This window comes from Brassica napus, chromosome A4, assembly GCF_020379485.1.
Source record: "Brassica napus cultivar Da-Ae chromosome A4, Da-Ae, whole genome shotgun sequence".
In the NCBI taxonomy this organism is placed as follows: domain Eukaryota; kingdom Viridiplantae; phylum Streptophyta; class Magnoliopsida; order Brassicales; family Brassicaceae; genus Brassica; species Brassica napus.
In genome coordinates, this window is record NC_063437.1 from 17,471,060 (window position 1) to 17,489,005 (window position 17,946).

General features: G+C 36.4%; 3 protein-coding genes across 3 annotated transcripts; 2 read left to right on the forward strand and 1 right to left on the reverse strand.

The window, feature by feature from the left end:
• The first annotated feature begins 1,780 nt into the window (after window positions 1-1,780).
• On the forward strand, window positions 1,781-3,981 carry LOC106447143 (histone-lysine N-methyltransferase family member SUVH2-like). Its single transcript, XM_013889009.3, has one exon. It carries the CDS (start codon window positions 1,941-1,943, stop codon window positions 3,852-3,854), a length of 1,914 nt encoding a protein of 637 aa, XP_013744463.2. The 5' UTR covers window positions 1,781-1,940; the 3' UTR covers window positions 3,855-3,981.
• A 910-nt stretch (window positions 3,982-4,891) lies between these two features.
• On the reverse strand, window positions 4,892-8,296 carry LOC106448818 (protein CHROMATIN REMODELING 35). The gene is made up of 5 exons (XM_013890648.3): window positions 8,074-8,296; window positions 7,582-7,829; window positions 7,347-7,502; window positions 7,104-7,256; window positions 4,892-7,042 (listed from the first exon to the last, which is right to left on the reverse strand). Exons 1-5 carry the CDS (start codon window positions 8,120-8,122, stop codon window positions 5,261-5,263), a joined length of 2,388 nt encoding a protein of 795 aa, XP_013746102.2. The 5' UTR covers window positions 8,123-8,296; the 3' UTR covers window positions 4,892-5,260.
• Window positions 8,297-15,079: 6,783 nt separating this feature from the next.
• On the forward strand, window positions 15,080-17,515 carry LOC106447144 (receptor like protein 27-like). Its single transcript, XM_013889010.3, has one exon. The coding sequence runs from the start codon at window positions 15,161-15,163 to the stop codon at window positions 17,471-17,473; it is 2,313 nt and encodes a 770-aa protein (XP_013744464.2). The 5' UTR covers window positions 15,080-15,160; the 3' UTR covers window positions 17,474-17,515.
• Window positions 17,516-17,946: the final 431 nt, after the last annotated feature.

Here is a 17,946-nt window from a genome sequence, read left to right on the forward strand (position 1 = left end):
TATGAGTTTTTGACAAAATTTCAGAGTTTTTGTAGAATTTTTTAAATTTAAATATTTATTTAAAATAATATTTTTATTTTTTAAATTACTATAGCTAGATATTTTTATCTTTTCATGAAACATATAAATATATAAAAAGAAATTGTATTTTCCCAAATATATGCTCATGTAGATGTAGATTAATACATCAGTTAATTTTTCTTATGAAGATAACACATATATAATATTATTATTTAAAAAAAAATAGTTAAGAGCAATGTTTTTTATAGAAAATGTAAACGAATATATCTCTTATACAAGATTACATTTTTAATTTTACTAAATAATGAAATGTATAATCTTTTACATTTCCTAAAAATATATTTTTATAAAACAACTATTTGGATTTATTTTATTTAAAAAAATATTGTACACGTGGTATTTTCGTCGGCAAAATTAGCTGGTATACCATCAACATCAACTAAATTAGATGATACGACCGCTGATACGGCGACTTATATATGTTTTCGACAAAAAGTAAACATTATGTATGTCATTTAAATTTTTCAAAAGTACATATATGGTTTTCCACAGTCATATAATTCGGATATGAATTGAACATATCGCGATATGTTGGTTATGAAAAAGCCATTTTCTCGTCTATGTACAATATAAAATCATACCAAAATTAAAAGATTAATTTCTAAATAAAAAGATCTTATTTTTAAAACAGAATGTTGAATAGTTTATACTTCTAATTTAGAACGTATTTTATATAGGAGGTTTATTGAATCCAAGATTCGTGTAAATCTAAGATTCGAGTAAATCCAAGAAAATCTTAGATTTGAGTAAATCTTAAAATGATTTTGTTCCAATGTTTATGAGTTTTTGTAGAATTTTTAAATTTAAATATTTATTTAAAATTATATTTTTATATTTTAAACTACTATAGGTCGATATTTTTATCGTTTTATGAAATATATAAATATATAAAAAGAAATTGTATTTTCCCAAATATATGCTCATGTAGATGTAGATTAATACGTCAGTTAATTTTTCTTATGAAGATAACACATATATAATATTATTATTTAAAAAAATATAGTTAAGAGCAATATTTTTTATAGAAAATGTAAACGAATATATCTCTTATACAAGATTACATTTTTAATTTTACTAAATAATGAAATTTATAAAATTTTACATTTCCCAAGAATATATTTTTATAAAACAACTACTTGGATTTATTTTATTTAAAAAAGTATTCTACACATGGGATTTCGTCGGCAAAATTAGCTGGTATATCATCAACATCAACAAAATTAAATGATACGACCACTGATATGGCGACTTATATATGTTTTCGACAAAAAGTAAACATTATGTATGTCATTTAAATTATTCAAAAGTACATATATGTTTTTCCACGATCATATAATTCGGATATGAATTGAACATATCGCGATATGTTGGTTATGAAAAAGTCATTTTCTCGTCTATATACAATATAAAATCATACCAAAATTAAAAGATTAATTTCTAAATAAAAAAGATCTTATTTTTAAAACAGAATGCTGAATAGTTTATATTTCTAATTTAAATCGTATTTTATATAGGAGGTATATCGAACCAAAGATTCGAGTAAATCCAAGATTCGAGTAAATCCAAGAAAGTCTTAGATTTGAGTAAATCTTAAAAAGATTTTGTTCCAATGTTTATAAGTAGACTATAAGATTAGAAAATTTCAAATACCATCCTATCATTTCCTTATGCCTATAAGTAGGCAATAAGATCACCATAGTCTGTTGTCCAAAAAGAAAAAAGAAAAAAAAAGATCACCATAAGTCTTTCAAAGCATTTCGAAATCATTAAAAAAAAAACCAATAAAGTCGGATCCGGATCCGGATCTCGGCCCAAAGCCCAGGTGTACTTTCCGTCTCCGTCCCGCTTCATTTAGAAGAATGAATACTCTATTCGCATTTCCAGAACTTAACCGCACGCCCTCCGCCGCCGCGATGATGTCACTGCCTCCGAGACTACGCGTCAAGGCCGAACCAATTGACGATCCTACCCCTCCTCCTACTCCTACTCCTACTCCAACTCCCACCCTCACCCCCTCCGATATCTACGCCGAGTACTACAGCCTCTGCGAACGTGTCGCTTCCGCATTGGCTAACCGTAACAACGACCTCCTCGCGATCGTCCCCGTACCGGAAGAAAAGCCTCCCCTCCTCCACTCTCCTCCACCGATCCAAACCCCGCCGGGATCAGGAGACAACCGCGCTCTCTCCTCCCGCCTCCCGCCGAGGTTCCAGAGACCGCATGAGCTCGCTCGCGTCGCCGACCTAGGGCGCGAAGACCATATACACCGCAGAGAGATCCTGAAACGGACTCGAGCGATCTACGACTCCCTCCGCCTCCATATAATCGCGGAGGCGATGCGGCTTCCCGGTCGGCGGCGTAAACCTAGAGCCGATTACAACGCCTCGACTCTGATGAGGGAGCGCGGACTGTGGCTGAACCAGGACAAACACGTCGTGGGTTCGATTCCTGGGGTTGAGATTGGAGACATGTTTCTTTACCGTTTGGAGCTCTGTGTGATTGGCTTACACGGCCAGCCGCAAGCTGGGATTGATTTTCTAACGGCTCACCGAAGCTCAAACGGTGAGCCGATAGCTACTAGCATTATCGTCTCGGGCGGTTACGAGGACGATGAGGATACAGGGGAGGTTCTTGTTTACTCAGGGCACGGTGGGCAGGACAAAGTCCACAGGCAGTGTCAGCACCAGAGGCTGGAAAGTGGGAACCTTGCGATGGAGAGGAGTATGCATTACGGTATCGAAGTTAGGGTGATTCGTGGGTTTAAGTATGATAATGTGGTTAGCTCGAAGGTGTATGTGTACGATGGGTTGTATAGGATTGTACAGTATTGGTTTGATGTTGGCAGGTCAGGGTTTGGTGTGTTTAAGTTTAAGTTAGTTAGAATCGAGGGGCAGAGTGAGATGGGGAGTAGGAGGATGAAGTTTGCTCAAGCGCTTAGGACTAAGCCCTTGGCGGTTAGGCCTAATGGGTATATAACGTTTAACCTTTCTGGTGGTAAGGAGAATGTTCCGGTTTATCTTTATAACGACATTGATTTTGATCGTGAACCGGAGGGGTATGACTACATTGTGAGATCTGCGATTCCCTGTGTGATTTCTGCTCGCGGAGGGGCTAACAGGGGCTGTGATTGTAACTATTCGTGTGGTAGTGATTGTTTTTGCGCGAGGAGGAATGGTGGTGAGCTTCCTTATGATGACGACGGGACTCTGTTGAAGGGTAAGCCTGTGGTGTTTGAGTGTGGGGTTTTGTGTGGGTGTGGTCCGAGCTGTAAGAACCGTGTGACTCAGAAGGGGTTGAGTAAGACGCTGGAGGTTTTCAGGTCCAGGGAAACAGGTTGGGGTGTTAGGACATTGGATTTCATTCAAGCCGGGGCCTTCATCTGTGAGTATGCTGGGGTGGTTCTCACAAGGGAGCAAGCCAAGATTGTATCAATGAGTGGGGATCCTCTTCTCTATCCGGGTCGGTTCACAAAGAAATGGAGTAGTTTGGGTGATTTATCTCAAGTGTACCCGGAGTATGTTCAGCCGAGTTATCCTTCTCTGCCGCCGGTTGATTTTGGGATGGATGTGTCGAAGTTTAGAAACGTGGCTTCTTACATTAGTCACAGCAAAGAATCAAATGTGATGGCGCAGTTTGTATTGCATGACCATAGTAACTTGATGTACCCTCGGGTCATGCTTTTTGCCCTGGAGAATATCTCTCCGTTGACCGAGCTAAGCCTGGACTATGGGTTGGACGATAAGCTGGAAGAGCGGCTCGCCATCTGTAATTGAGTTGTTGTTTCCATAGCTTGTTTCTGTACTTTTTTTTTGTATTTGTATCTTACAAAGATAGCCTCCCTTGATGCTTTTTTGTTGGAGGTAATTTCTCAAATTAATGATATTGTCACATTTCTTCTCATTTTAGCTTGTTTATATTGCCAAATTATGACTGTCTTTGGAGTCTTCATGTATTATCTTGCTCCTATGGTATCAATCTGTTGCATCAATGATGCAGATGTTGAATCTTCCCTTCTTTCTGCGATTTATGCAAGGCAAGAACAGGAGGCCTATCCGTCTATTTTTGGGGTAAACCTTCTCTTTTGTCAGTTTGCACCTTGTATGTGGCTCTGTCAGTTCATATGATATGATGGAGCAGCTTAAGTTGATTTAGAAAGAAAGAACATTCTGTAAAAGAATTTTTGTAGTAAAAGTTTTTGAATTCGTTTCTTCAGTTCTTCCTTTTATCTTTTGCCTTTTTTCTGCAAGTTAATCATGTCATCTTAATATGTAAAACATGGCTTTTATATCAAACTGATTTGATCTGATCCTTTTTAGAGTGTTGTCATTTTCTGAGCCTTATGGACACAGTCATAAGAATATGATTTCACTTTCAGGACAAAAGACGCAGTGGACATTATATCCTTAGATTAAGTTAACTTCAGAGAAAGACTTGATTATGTTTTTAAACATTACGGATTGTTTGATTTGAGTTGAGCTGAGTAAAGTGAAACCAGCATCCAAATACACATCATTGCTGATAGAGCGACTGGTTAATAGTCTAAATCAATTAGACAGCATTGTATAAGCTTAAAACCTCATTGGAACTCTCCGCCTTAGGCTAAGTCTCAGAGTTAAGTCAAAGGTCGCTCTGCTTTTGCCCCTCATATCCTCTGTTTCTTGTTTGCAAAACAGAGACACCACCTGTGATGCATTTCTCTAGAGATGAACAACATGGAGATGTCGTTGTTAATTCTTTACAGATTAGTGGTCTCTCGTTGTTTGATTGTTCAAGTGAACCGAAGTGTATTTCTCTTCTGGTTCTGCCATAGAATATGTTTTTGTAAATTTAAAATTGTATCTACGTTTGAGTTCAACCAGAAGAAGTGAAGAACTATGGCAAGCCAAATTAGACTAAAGACTACATTTCGGTTTACATTTAACCGGTATACAAGATGTAACTGTACCAACTAGAGTGTTATACAGTGTATTTGGAATTTGGTAAAGAGTCTTCACAACTGAAACATAGTTTGATTTAATTAGAATGCGATTTAGTTAAATATAAACTTGAAACTAAAATAACAACGTTCAGCTCACAAACCCAAAAGAGAATTCAGATTAAAATAAAATTTCTACTCTGATTTACCCAAAAATCAGAAACCGGTTTAAACCGGTTAGACTTGGTTATCAAATTAACTACTTCACCTAGTATATAAACTCTTGATATCTTCCTTCATCTTGGTCGTCTCAAGAAACACATCACCACACTGATCAACATCCACGTCCCTAAACCCAAACTCATCTCTTCTTCCTCCTCCACACTCAATGTTCCACTCAAACCACATCTTAGACATCATCTCCTTCCTCGAACACGTCTCAAAACTCTCCTCCTCCGGCGAATCCGCAGCCACAAGCCTGTACGCAAACACTCTCCTCTTCTGCCCCGGCCTATAAGCTCTAGCCACAGCCTGCTGAGTCACCGAAGGGTTTAGATGAACGTCAAGAATCAGCACCCTTGACGCACCCACCAATGATATCCCTTCTCCACATGCTTTGATCGATCCGAAAAACACTTTAGCGTCCGGAGAGGTGTTGAACCTCTCCATGGACACCTCTCTCTCCCCGCTGCTCGAGTCGCCTGTGATCGTGAACATCTCTTTCCAAAGCCTCCAGCCTTTCGTCAGGGTCATGAGCCTCTCGAGAGTCTTGAGAGGGATGATGTATTGGCTGAAGACTAACAGCTTCTCACCCGTTGACTCGCAGAGAGACACGAGGTTGAGGAAGAACTTCATCTTGGCGCCGTCTTTAACGTTAATCTTCTTCAGCAAGGTATCTAGCTTCTTCAGCAAGTTATCAGCGAAACCCTTTTCTCCATTCGAAGGGTTTGCCTCCAAGAAGGCTTTAATCTTCGGGTGTATATACAAAGCAGCACCGAGAGAGATCTGCTTGAACAGATCCATCTCCCTAAGGCCTTTGATTTCATCTCTCTGAAGTGAGCTCAAGTTGAGCATCACAGTGAACTCACTAAGCCCTGGAAGCAACCCTTTGAAGTCCGCTTTGTGATAATGCAAGACGTGACGTGTCATCTCGCGTAGATCCTTAATCATACTCGCTTTAGCTGAACTCTCTCTACTCAATGTAAGCTCCACCGCAGCGAAGAAAGTGTTTTCAATACTACTCTGGTTCATATGTTTGCCGCTAGGTATCTCCGCCTTGCTCATGATGCGAGAAACAATCTCTCTATGACGCTTCAAGAACTTGGGACGGACTAGGTTTAAAATGTTAAACACTTCCTCAACGTTGTTCTGAAACAATGTCCCCGTGAGAACAACTTTCCTACGAGTCTTTACACGTGCGAGTGAGATAAGCATGTTCGTCTCTTTGTTTCTAGATGTATGTCCCTCGTCGAGGATAAGCAGCGTCGGCTTCTCGAGGAGAATACGCTTGCAATCTTCTGAAACCTCATCATCTATGCTAATGCTATCATCGCATATGATCTTGGCGAACTGTTGGTAACCGAGAAAGAGTATGCTTCTCTCTTCAACCCATTCTCTCAACACCTTGAGCTGCTGTCTTCTTGAATCGGCTTTGACGCTGTAGAGATCATAGAGAGGGATGTTCTCCACCGCCCATTTAGTGAACTCTCTCTTCCACGACTCTATGATCCCCTTTGGGAGGACTATCAGCGGTTTGGCTTGCGGATCCATGGCCATGAAGCTTTGGAGGAAGCTGATGAGGAGGAATGTTTTGCCTGAGCCCGGCGCGTGTGCTAAGATGCACCCGCCTGGCTCGTTGGATGCGAGGTTGTTGCATAGGAACTTGAAGCCTTCGATTTGGTGGGGTCTCATCTCGTTGTCGTGCCTTGGGTGGATGAACATCTTGTCTCCTAAGATGTTGTTAGAGTGGGTTTCTGTGAAGTCCATCCTCGTTGTTTCTGTGTCTTCTTCTTGTTCGCGTGTGTAAGTTCTTCTTGATCTCTTTGGCTATACATCAAGGAAGAAAGTAAGATTCAAGTTGTCAGTTTATTACAGTGTGATTACTAACCTTGTAGTAGACAACTTCGATGATGCTTTCGATGGGTGTTTTGATGAGTCCACAAACACGGCAGACTTCTCCAACGTCGTCCTTGTAGATGAAGGAGTGCTCACAGTCTTCTACTTGTTTGGGATCGTTGTCTTGTAGATTCTCCACTGTTACCTATAACAATAGGCAAACAAAAACAGCTGAAAAACGCTAAGAAATGAACATAGAAACTGTTGGTTAAAATGTACAAGAAGTAACCAAAACCTTAGATGACTCTTGAGCAAAAGCCATTTGCCTCCAAAGTTCTGCTTCTTCTTCTTCACCAACTCCATATGGATGAGTTCCATTGTCATCATCTGTATGAATACTTGATGAATCCTCCTCGTTATGACTTGCATCAGATCCTGAGCAATCTCCAATCTTCACAACACATGTATTCAGAGTTCAAATCACAAAAAGAGTTAAACTTTAAAACATTCATTTATGCAATAAAGCTTACAGTTACTGATTCTTGAGACAACACATCATCTGGTTTTTCCTTCTTCTGACTAGTTTCTGTCTCTTCCACTGAGACAGAACCGTTCAAGAGTTTCCTTTTGAGCTCACAAAGCCTCTTAACATCATCAGCAAGCCAACCGTATTTGCTCTCTTCAAACCCATCAAGTAGATCCGGTAGAAAGAACGGGTCAGGACGCTTGGCGAGTTCTGATTGGCTAATCCTCTTGCTCTCCGACCTCAAAATCCAAGCTGTGTTTCACCAGTTAAACAAAAAATCAGACATGAATCCATCTCTTTCTTTCTCAACATCTGCACTAAAAGAAGTTCATTTCATCAAACAAACCCAATAAAGATACGATTTTTATGTCAAAGTTTACAATCAGGAGGAACCAAACCCATGTGGGTGGGTGTAAGAAGAATCAAAACCCATTGTTGTTCAACAAAAAGGGTCACAAGCAAAAGAGAGTGTAAGTGTGTGTATATATAGACGTACGCAAGTTCCTCGCCGTTGAGAATGGTAGAGAGTGATCAGTACCCACCATTGTGTGATTGTGAAAGAGCTAAAGATGCAAGCTTTGTGTAGAAAGTAGATAGATTTCAAGTAACAAGGACTAAAAGATTTGAGTTTTTCAAATGTTAAAGGTTGAAGCTTTTTTAATTTTCGTTTCCCATAATAGAAGTTAATATGGGGTGGCAATGGAGAGAGAGAGAAGGAGAAAAGGAGAAAGCAGACTGAGGGAGGAGATAGATAAAGACAAAAGAGTATCCTCATGTACAGAGACTTTATTAAACTTTTATTTTTGTTGAAATTTTTTGACTTTATTAAACTTGCTCTCTACTCTAGTTGTTGTTACACAATGGCATTTCCGAAATGTAAAAAACATTTCAAATCTTTGTGGAGCTTAATCGCAGAATGTGGTTAGTAATGTGTTTTGCCTTGTCTCAGGTCTCCATTGTTTTTTTTTAAAAAAATTAACACTGTTTTATGTGTGTTGCGTTTAAATATTGCATGCAAAACAAAATTTCTTTACAAAAAAAAGTTACTAAAAATACTTTAAATAAACCTTTCAATAGTACTCATTCGGTTTTATTTTAATTGTCGTTTTAGGTTTATACACACATATTAAAAGATATTTAATTTTGCATATTTTTAAAATAAAAACATCATTACCTATACACCTAACCATATTTCAATTAATAGAAAAATAAAGTAGAAAATATTATTATTAAATTTTACATTAAAAATATAAAGCGACATTTAAAATAAAATAAAATTTAAACTTTAAAACGATAAATAATATAAAACAGATGGAGTATTTTGCAAAGTTTTTTCTGGTATTTTCCTAAAAACAAAGTGGTTTTATGAATTTATCTATGATTGTCTTATTTACATGTGTTTGGGTTTAAGATAAATTTGTGTATAGTTGTGTTGCTGATACTAATCACTTTATTTGGATTATAATTTGAATTTTATAGTACATATGATGAGCTGACTAGTAAACAAACAAAATCTGTATTGAGATTAAGTTTTGAGTATATAATTAAAGAGATAAATTTTACCAAACTAAACCAATTACGTATATTTTCATAATTTAATTATTACATCCGAATAAATACCGGAAAATGTGGTGTAGTAGGTTTTTCGAAGAGATCTAGTTGGTTGGTTGATTAGTTCAATGCTTCATTGTCATGATTTGGGATATTAATCGTATTTCTTGCGTGAGTGTCAGTTTACCCCATTAGTGTATATCTCTGCCTCTTATAGAATGACGTATACCGTTTTGTTTTTATCTTCTTATATAATGAGTTACCACTCAAAAATAGGCAAGTCTCTTGTAAAATTTCAAAACTTCTGGCAACATTTCTTTTCTTTTCAGAACCATGATATCTTTTATAGTGGATATAATGTTTATCACAAAGAGGTAGAAGACTTTTTTTGCTCGAAGATTGAACTCGTTATTAAGTTCGATCCCTAGAAAAAGAAAGAAGGCATGTTCACTTTTCCATCAGTGGCAACGAGAACACAAGACCGCATATAAATATGATCTCTTTGGCGGTATTATCTATACTTTTATCGTAATGTTTAGTTGCACTGATGTAGTATCGTTTGGATTCGAAGGTCAATCTCCAGTACACAAATAATGGAGGAACAGAATAGAGAGGATGGTTCACCACTCACTCGTGTTTAGGACGTTAGATTAGCTTCTAAAGCAATAACTTGTCGTCCTTGTTGTACACAACCTCGATTATGCTTGCGATTGGTGTCTTGATGAGTCCACAAACACAACACACCTCTCCAACATCATCCTTGTAGATGAAAGAGTGCTCACAGTCTTCGATTTGTTTGGGATCGTTATCTTGTGAGTTCTCCACCGTTACCTAAACCAAGAACATAGTCAAGAAGATCAGCTAGCGAAAGCTAGTAAACGCATAGAGAAGCACATTATGCATGGGAAGTTGAATTTATACGTTGGAACTATGTACAAGAAATAACCTTATATGATTCTTGAGCCAATGCCATCTGCCTCCAAAGTTCTGCTTCTTCTTCTTCTTCACTAACTCCATACAGATGAGTGCTCACATTCTTCCTTTAGATTGAAATCATTACCCTTTGAATTCTCCACCGTTACCTAACCAAAAAAATAGGCAAAAATTATAGAAGATGTATGCAGCTATTGTTTGTCTATGTAGAAGAAGTAACCTTAACCTTGGATGATTCTAGAGCAAAAGCCATCTCCTTCCAAAGTTCTGCTTCTTCTTCTTTTTCAACAACTCCATACAGATGAACATTCATTTCTGCAACAGAGTTTACAGATTCGGATTTTTGAGACACCACACCATCGGACTTCATTTCTGCAAGAAGAAGTTACTTTGAAGATGTAAAACTTTATGAAAAGATCAAAGAGAGATTTGAAGCGACAATAACGACTAAAAAGATTTGATTTTTATGGGCTGACAAAGGAGAGAGAGAGAAGCAGAAGACAGAGGGACGTTTTGGGGGAGGTTGATGAAGACAACACTGAGACTCTTTTTTTTTTGTCATCTGTTTATTATTATAAAAGGAAACAAAGCCCAAATAGGCAAAGTCCAACAAAAGAAAAACGAAAGACCTAAACAAACGGGCCAGCTTTACAAAACTCTATGGGTCGACAGTCCAATAGAGGCAAAAACCGTCGAGAAGGATAACGCCACGAACCACCACGTGTCAGATCGACACACGATTCGAAAACACGCGTCAAGACTGGAACATCTCCTTCCCCGGAGAGGTTACGTCGGAGATCCGCCATCGGCAGAGACAATTCAGTGAAGAACCACCCATGCAGAGAAGCATCGCAGAAACAAAACGCAACCGAATCATCGATTTAGAAAAGATATCACCGTCTTCAATCGATCCATCTGATTCCGATGAAGAGGTAGATCGAGAATCGGTGGGAGAGAGAAGAACTTGAATCGACAATCAAACTGAACCGGCGAAAACGGCGCTAACGGAGCCACCGAATCCTGGAAACAGAAGCCGGCGAAGCGTGTGCTAAGAAAGCCACCACTTCCCAGAGACAAAAGTCGGACGATCATCGGAGGATGCAACGCCGGAGGCAAAGCCGGTCGGGAACACCGAAACCGGAAACCAAAAACAAAAAAACAGCAAACTTTCTCATCCTCTTAACAAACTTTGAAACCTTCTGAAAGATTTTTTTTTTGGTAAGAAGGTTGCAGGTTTTGAGAGAAAAATCTCTCTCTACGAGAGGAGAGAGGTTCCAGACAACACTGAGACTTTATTATACTCTTTTCTTTTATTGAAAGATTAAACTTCTATTCATTCGGAAAGAAAGAATTAAGAGAAAACTTCTTCTCTTTAAAAGAAAAAAAAAAAGAAAAAACTTCTTCTCCACGTGTATGGCGGCTATAAGCCATTCTTATCTTGTTTTATTGGGCCTTTTGTATTTAGCAATGAGAATTCTGCCAAAAAAAACCTCAACTTTACACGAATTGCCAAAACAAACATGAACTTTGGAGCTCGCCAAAAAAACACCAAACTTTCATTGACTTTAGAATTAATTAACAATGTTTTCGCTGACTTGCCAATTTAGCACGCCGTCAACAAATTTAACAGAAATATTTGACGTCGTTTATTGTTGACGTTAAGTGAAACGACGTCGTTTTCAAATGAGATGAAACGACGTCGTTTTACACGATTTGAAATTAAAAATATGTAAACCCCTGGATTCGAACCCAGGTTGGTTGGTTAAATGGGAAGGTATTTTACCACTGGGCTACTGGCACTTTCAATGTACTTACTAACATGTTTATTTTTATTTGGTACATATTAAATATAAAAAATTCTCTAAAAACTTAATAAGATCTTTAAAATTCCAAAAAATTAAAAAAATAAAGAAGATTTTTATAAAATTAATTTAGAAATTAAAATTAAAAATAAGATTTTCTTTTTCTTTTTAAAAAATAAAAACTCTTCCAAAATTTTCTAAAAACTTAAAAAGATCTTTAAAATTCCAAAAAATTGAAAAAATAAAGAAATTTTTTATAAAATTAATTTTGAAATTAAAATAGAAAATAAAATTTTATTTTTTCTTTTCAAAAAAATAAAAAATCTTCCAAAATTTTCAATTTTTTTAATACATTTGCTAAAAGTTGAAATTAATTATACACACATAAAAAGTTGATAATTCTAACTTTAATTTTTTGCATTTTATTATAATTTTTAAAAATTTGGATTTTTTTTTAAAAAATGAAAATTTTGGAATTTTTTTGATTTTTTAAAGAAAAACAAATATTTAATTTTAATTCAAAATTAATTTTATGAAATTTTTGGAAGATTTTTTTATTTTTTTTAAAGGAAAATAATTTTTTTTATTTTTTTTAAAGAAAATAAAATGTTATTTTCAATTTTAATTTCAAAATTTATGTTATAAAAAATTTCTTTAATTTTTTCAATGTTTTGGAATTTAAAGTTCGTTTTAATTTTTTAGAAAGAAAAATAAAATCTTATTTTTAATTTTAATTTCTAAATTAATTTTATAAAAATCTTCTTTATTTTTTAATTTTTTGGAATTTTAAAGATCTTATTAAGTTTTTAGAGAATTTTTTATATTTAATATGTACCAAATAAAAGTAAACATGTTAGTAAGTACATTGAAAGTGTCAGTAGCCCAGTGGTAAAATAACTTCCCATTTGACCAACCAACCTGGGTTCAAATCCAGGGGTTTACATATTTTTAATTTCAAATCGTGTAAAACGATGTCGTTTCATCTCATTTGAAAACGACGTCGTTTTACTTAACGTCAACAATAAACGACGTCAAATATTTCTGTTAAATTTGTTGACGGCGTGCTAAATTGGCAAGTCAGCGAAAACATTGTTAATTAATTCTAAAGTCAATGAAAGTTTGGTGTTTTTTTGGCCAGCCCCAAAGTTCATGTTTGTTTTGGCAATTCGTGTAAAGTTCAGGTTTTTTTTGGCCGAATTCTCATTTAGCAATGCCACTTCTCTCGAACTCGTTTGTAACTCTATGGCCCCACTTGTAGCTTAATTAATGAAAATGTCAACTCTTCTCCACTTTAGTTTCATGTGTTCTCTTGTCCATAATACCATTGCATTTCCAAAATGTTAACATTTGAAATTTGATGTAACTATTATAAGCGTTAAGTGACTAGGTGATTGATGTAAACCGTAACTCAATCTATTTTGCAGATGATTGCCTACGATATATCCACTAGAAAACCACGTTACGTTCGTCCCAAGTCTCCCGCAGCCTTCACACCACCATAACTCCCTTACTGGATCCCTCAAATGAATCTCTAGTTAGTTACTATGCTCTAGCCCAAGATCATTTATGTGTTCCACTGACATAATGAAACAAGAAAAAGTTGTTCAACAGAATGTCTTGTATACACATGGCGCTAGATTACAAACACAGGAAACTACTTGTCAGAGAAACCAAAGAACTAAACAATATCTATCATGGAAGCATTGGAATGTCGCCATATGAAACACTTTATGGACGACCTTTTAGAACACCGTTATAATGGACCCAGAGGCGCAACATATTTAACCGACACTTTGTGGAAGAAACAATTGAAAGAATCCAAATTTTATTAGAAAAACTTCATTGTATTTTAACATTAATATTTAATTAATTATTAAATATTTCAAAAGCATGAAAATATTTATTTAATGGTTTTTAAATTGATAATAGATCTATTGACAAAATTTTGTAAAATTATTAAGTCCGTAAATGCAGACAAAATACCTACATATATTTTTTTTTTAAATGTTGTTTTAAAACTTTATAAATGCTTCCTTAATTTTATTTGAAAAAATAAAAAGAAAAAAAAAGAAAACTAAATTAACATTTAATTAATAGATACTCCTAAATAAAAATGAAAATTAATTTAATAAGATTTCCTTTTATTATAAATGTTATTTAGATAAAATAAAAAAGAAAACTAAATTAAAATCTAATTAACAAAAAATACTAAAGAAAAGGAAACTATCTAATAATTGTAATTCATTAAGGGTACCTATATAATTAATCATCGTAAAAATTAATATGAACGCGACAGGTAGGAAACTGAATTCTCAAATAATATTATAGAGATTGCATCATATACTATGGCTTTTATTTTTTATACTACAATCAGTGTTTTTAAAACCGGACCGATCCGGTGGTTGAACCAGATTCGACCATGAACCAGCTACATAGCCGGGTTGGGTCTAATAATTGGTTCGACCATGAACCAATTATGTAGCTAGATTAGATCTCAGAGTTATTAAACTGATAAAAGCCATTAAAACTATCAAAAATTTCTAAATCATCCATATAAACATAAAATTAATTTATATTTATAATGTTTAATGTTTTAAATTCATTTATATTTTAATTATCTCTCATATTTACTAACATTACTTTAAAATCTACACAGTAAAAATATGTTAAACCAGATTATTGAACCAAGTTTGACCCGGTGGAACCATATTGAATCATTAATAAAAAATTATCTGGTTTAGTTTCTGGTCCGGTTTTAAAAACACTGACTACAATGTAAATATTTGAAGCTTATTTTATATCATTTTGTAGGTTTTGTATTATGATATCAAATGTGTTAACATATTAAACATTAGTGCTTGACGTTTCTCTGGCAGAAGCAGAGTCTCCCAAAGAAGTTTTACTCAAAATCAGTCTAACTTTAGTTGTTTCAAGCACACGAGACCTTGTAAACCTTTTTATTATCTGTTGTGTTTGTTTCTACATTTCTAATTGGGAGTCTCAGACTATTCCAATCAATCAAACCAAATGTTGACCACATGTGAACATAGGCGAGATAGTTCAAACTAATGTCAATCTACAACAAAATATGTTAGGAGATAATATCAATATCAACATTGATTTCAACTTCGCCACTTGGTCGGTTCTTGGACAATATCTTCTCCACCATATATTCTACCAAAGACTTTGACTTTAGACATGCTCCACGTCTTCACTAAACAAGGATATATGTAGACTAGTCAGACTCATCTTCTCTGTATCTTTTCTTGCATACTATCATTCGTCTAAAACGTTTCCATGTTCACCATGTCATCTCTGCGTTTGCATATTCTCTTGGTACACTTTCTTTGTTGTGTCTTTGCCTCAAGCTTCATAATGACAAACCCTCTTGTTTTTGGACTTGCTGCTTGTCGTCCCGACCAGATACAAGCTCTTCTCCAGTTCAAAAATGAGTTTGAATCCGGGGGTTGCAACCTCAGCAGCTACTTTCACGGTGTCATGTGCGATAACACAACTGGTGCGGTCACTAAGTTACACCTACCAAATGGCTGCTTCACTGGAATGATCAAAGCCAACAGTATCCTCTTCGAGCTGCGTCAACTTCGTCACCTCAATCTCTCCCACAACAACTTCACTTCCTCTTCATCACTCCCTTCTAGATTCAGCAATCTCAACAAATTAGAGGTTTTGTCTCTTTCCTCTAACGGCTTCCAAGGTCAAGTTCCTTCCTCTTTTAGTAACCTAACCAAGTTAACCCAGTTTGATCTCTCGCATAACGACCTCACTGGTGGTTTCCAACTAGTCCAGAACCTCACCAAGCTTTCCATGTTAGACCTTTCCTACAATCACTTCTCTGGAACCATCCCTTCTTCTTTGCTGCTCACTCTACCTCTCTTGTCACATCTCGATCTCCGCGGAAACTATCTCACTGGCTCCATTGAAGTTCCCTCCTCGCCGTCATCGAGGCTTGAGCACTTGTTCCTTGGACATAACCATTTCGACGGACAAATACTAGAGCCTATCTCAAAGTTAACAACCCTCAAAGAACTTGTTCTCTCTTTCATAAACGTTAGCTACCCTATTGACTTGAGAGACTTCTCCTCTCTCAAATCTTTGCTGAACCTTGAGCTTTCCGGTAATATCTTATCGGCCACAACAAGTCTGATATCAGGTTCTGATGTTCCACCAAATCTTTACCGGTTGATGATGAAGGGCTGCAACATCAACGAGTTCCCTAAGTTTCTCAAGACCTTACAGAACCTAGAGCGTTTAGACCTTTCCGACAATCAGATCAAAGGGAAAGTTCCAGAGTGGTTATGGAGTCTTCCCCGGTTGAGCATAGTGAGTCTAAACAACAACTCATTCAACGATTTTGATGGTTCTCTTCACAAGTCATCAGTTACAATGCTAGATCTTAGTTTCAACAACTTCACAGGATCCCTTCCTGATCCACCACTCTCTATAAAACTCTTCTTGGCATCAAGAAATAGTTTCACAGGAAACATACCTCTTTCAACTTGCGACCGAAGCTACCTAGATGCTCTTGACCTATCCTACAACAACTTCAGCGGCGCAATTCCTCAGTGTCTTAGTAAGTTCAAAATACTCAATCTCAGGAAAAACAACTTGCATGGAATCATTCCCAATGCATTCTCTAGCAGCTCTCCTCTACAAACACTTGATGTTGGATACAATCGAATACGCGGACAGCTTCCTAGGTCTCTTGTGAATTGTTCTTCTCTAAGGTTTCTGAGTGTGGATCACAACAATATAAAGGACTTATTCCCTTTCTGGCTTAAGGTTTTACCGGATTTGCAAGTCCTCACCCTAAGTTCAAACACATTGCATGGTCCTATATCTCCTCCTCAAGGACCTTTAGGGTTTCCTGAGCTGCGGATACTTGATCTATCAGACAACAAGTTTACAGGAAGTTTGTCTCCAGATTACTTTGTGAACTGGAGTGGATCATCATCAAACAAGATGTATGGAGATGGAGAGATGTATATGGGAGACTATACAAATGATCTCTACAGCTATTTTTATGGTTTGGACTTGCAATACAAAGGTCTTAATATGGAGAATAAAATGGTAAATACTTTCTATACAGCTATTGATTTCTCTGGAAACAATTTTAGTGGACAGATTCCAGAATCTATTGGTTTCTTGACGGCACTCATTGCTCTAAACCTATCCAACAACTCTTTCACCGGCCACATCCCTATGTCTTTTGCGAATCTTACAGGACTAGAGTCACTAGACCTGTCTCAAAACAAACTCTCGGGGGAGATTCCTCAACAACTTGGTGCCCTCTCGTTTTTGGCCTACATAAATGTCTCTTACAACCAACTCAAGGGTGAGATACCAAAAGGGACACAGATTAGTGGGCAGCCTGAATCTTCCTTTGAGGGGAATGCAGGGCTTTGTGGTATTCCTCTCCAGGAAAGTTGCTTTGGGACTAGTGAGCCACCAACACAATGGGAAAAGCAAGTAGATGATGAAGAGGAAGGAGAGGTGTTGAACTGGAGAGGAGTAGCAATAGGGTATTGGCCTGGATTGTTGTTTGGATTGGCAATAGGACATGTTATTGCTTTAAACAAGCCGAGTGGCTAGTGCTTATAATTGGTTTGAATAAGAGCATAAACCGTTAGGGTTGTTTTGTTCTTGCGTCTGATATTTGGATTTTCTTGCCAAGTAGTTTCATGTGTTTCATATCCAAGACACTCTATGCAACAACTAATCAAGACACTATATGAGAAAAGATAATACTTCTATATATTGTTTATGCATATCTCAACTAATCAAACTTCTATAATCGATCCAATGTATTATGTACCGTAAATTGTGTGTTGTCTCTTGAGAATATGCATGCAGCAACTTGAGAGGATCAATATCATTTGAAATCATAAGGAAAAGACAAAAGGAGATTCATGATAATGCTATTTGTAATCAAACGTTCAGTATAAAATGATGGAGCTGATTTCACGCTTGTACACTGATAAAGTACAAACGTTTGAATCGTAACATTGCAGATTATGTAACACACCAACACTTGTTGAATATTCAGGATTCTTTTAATATCTGGT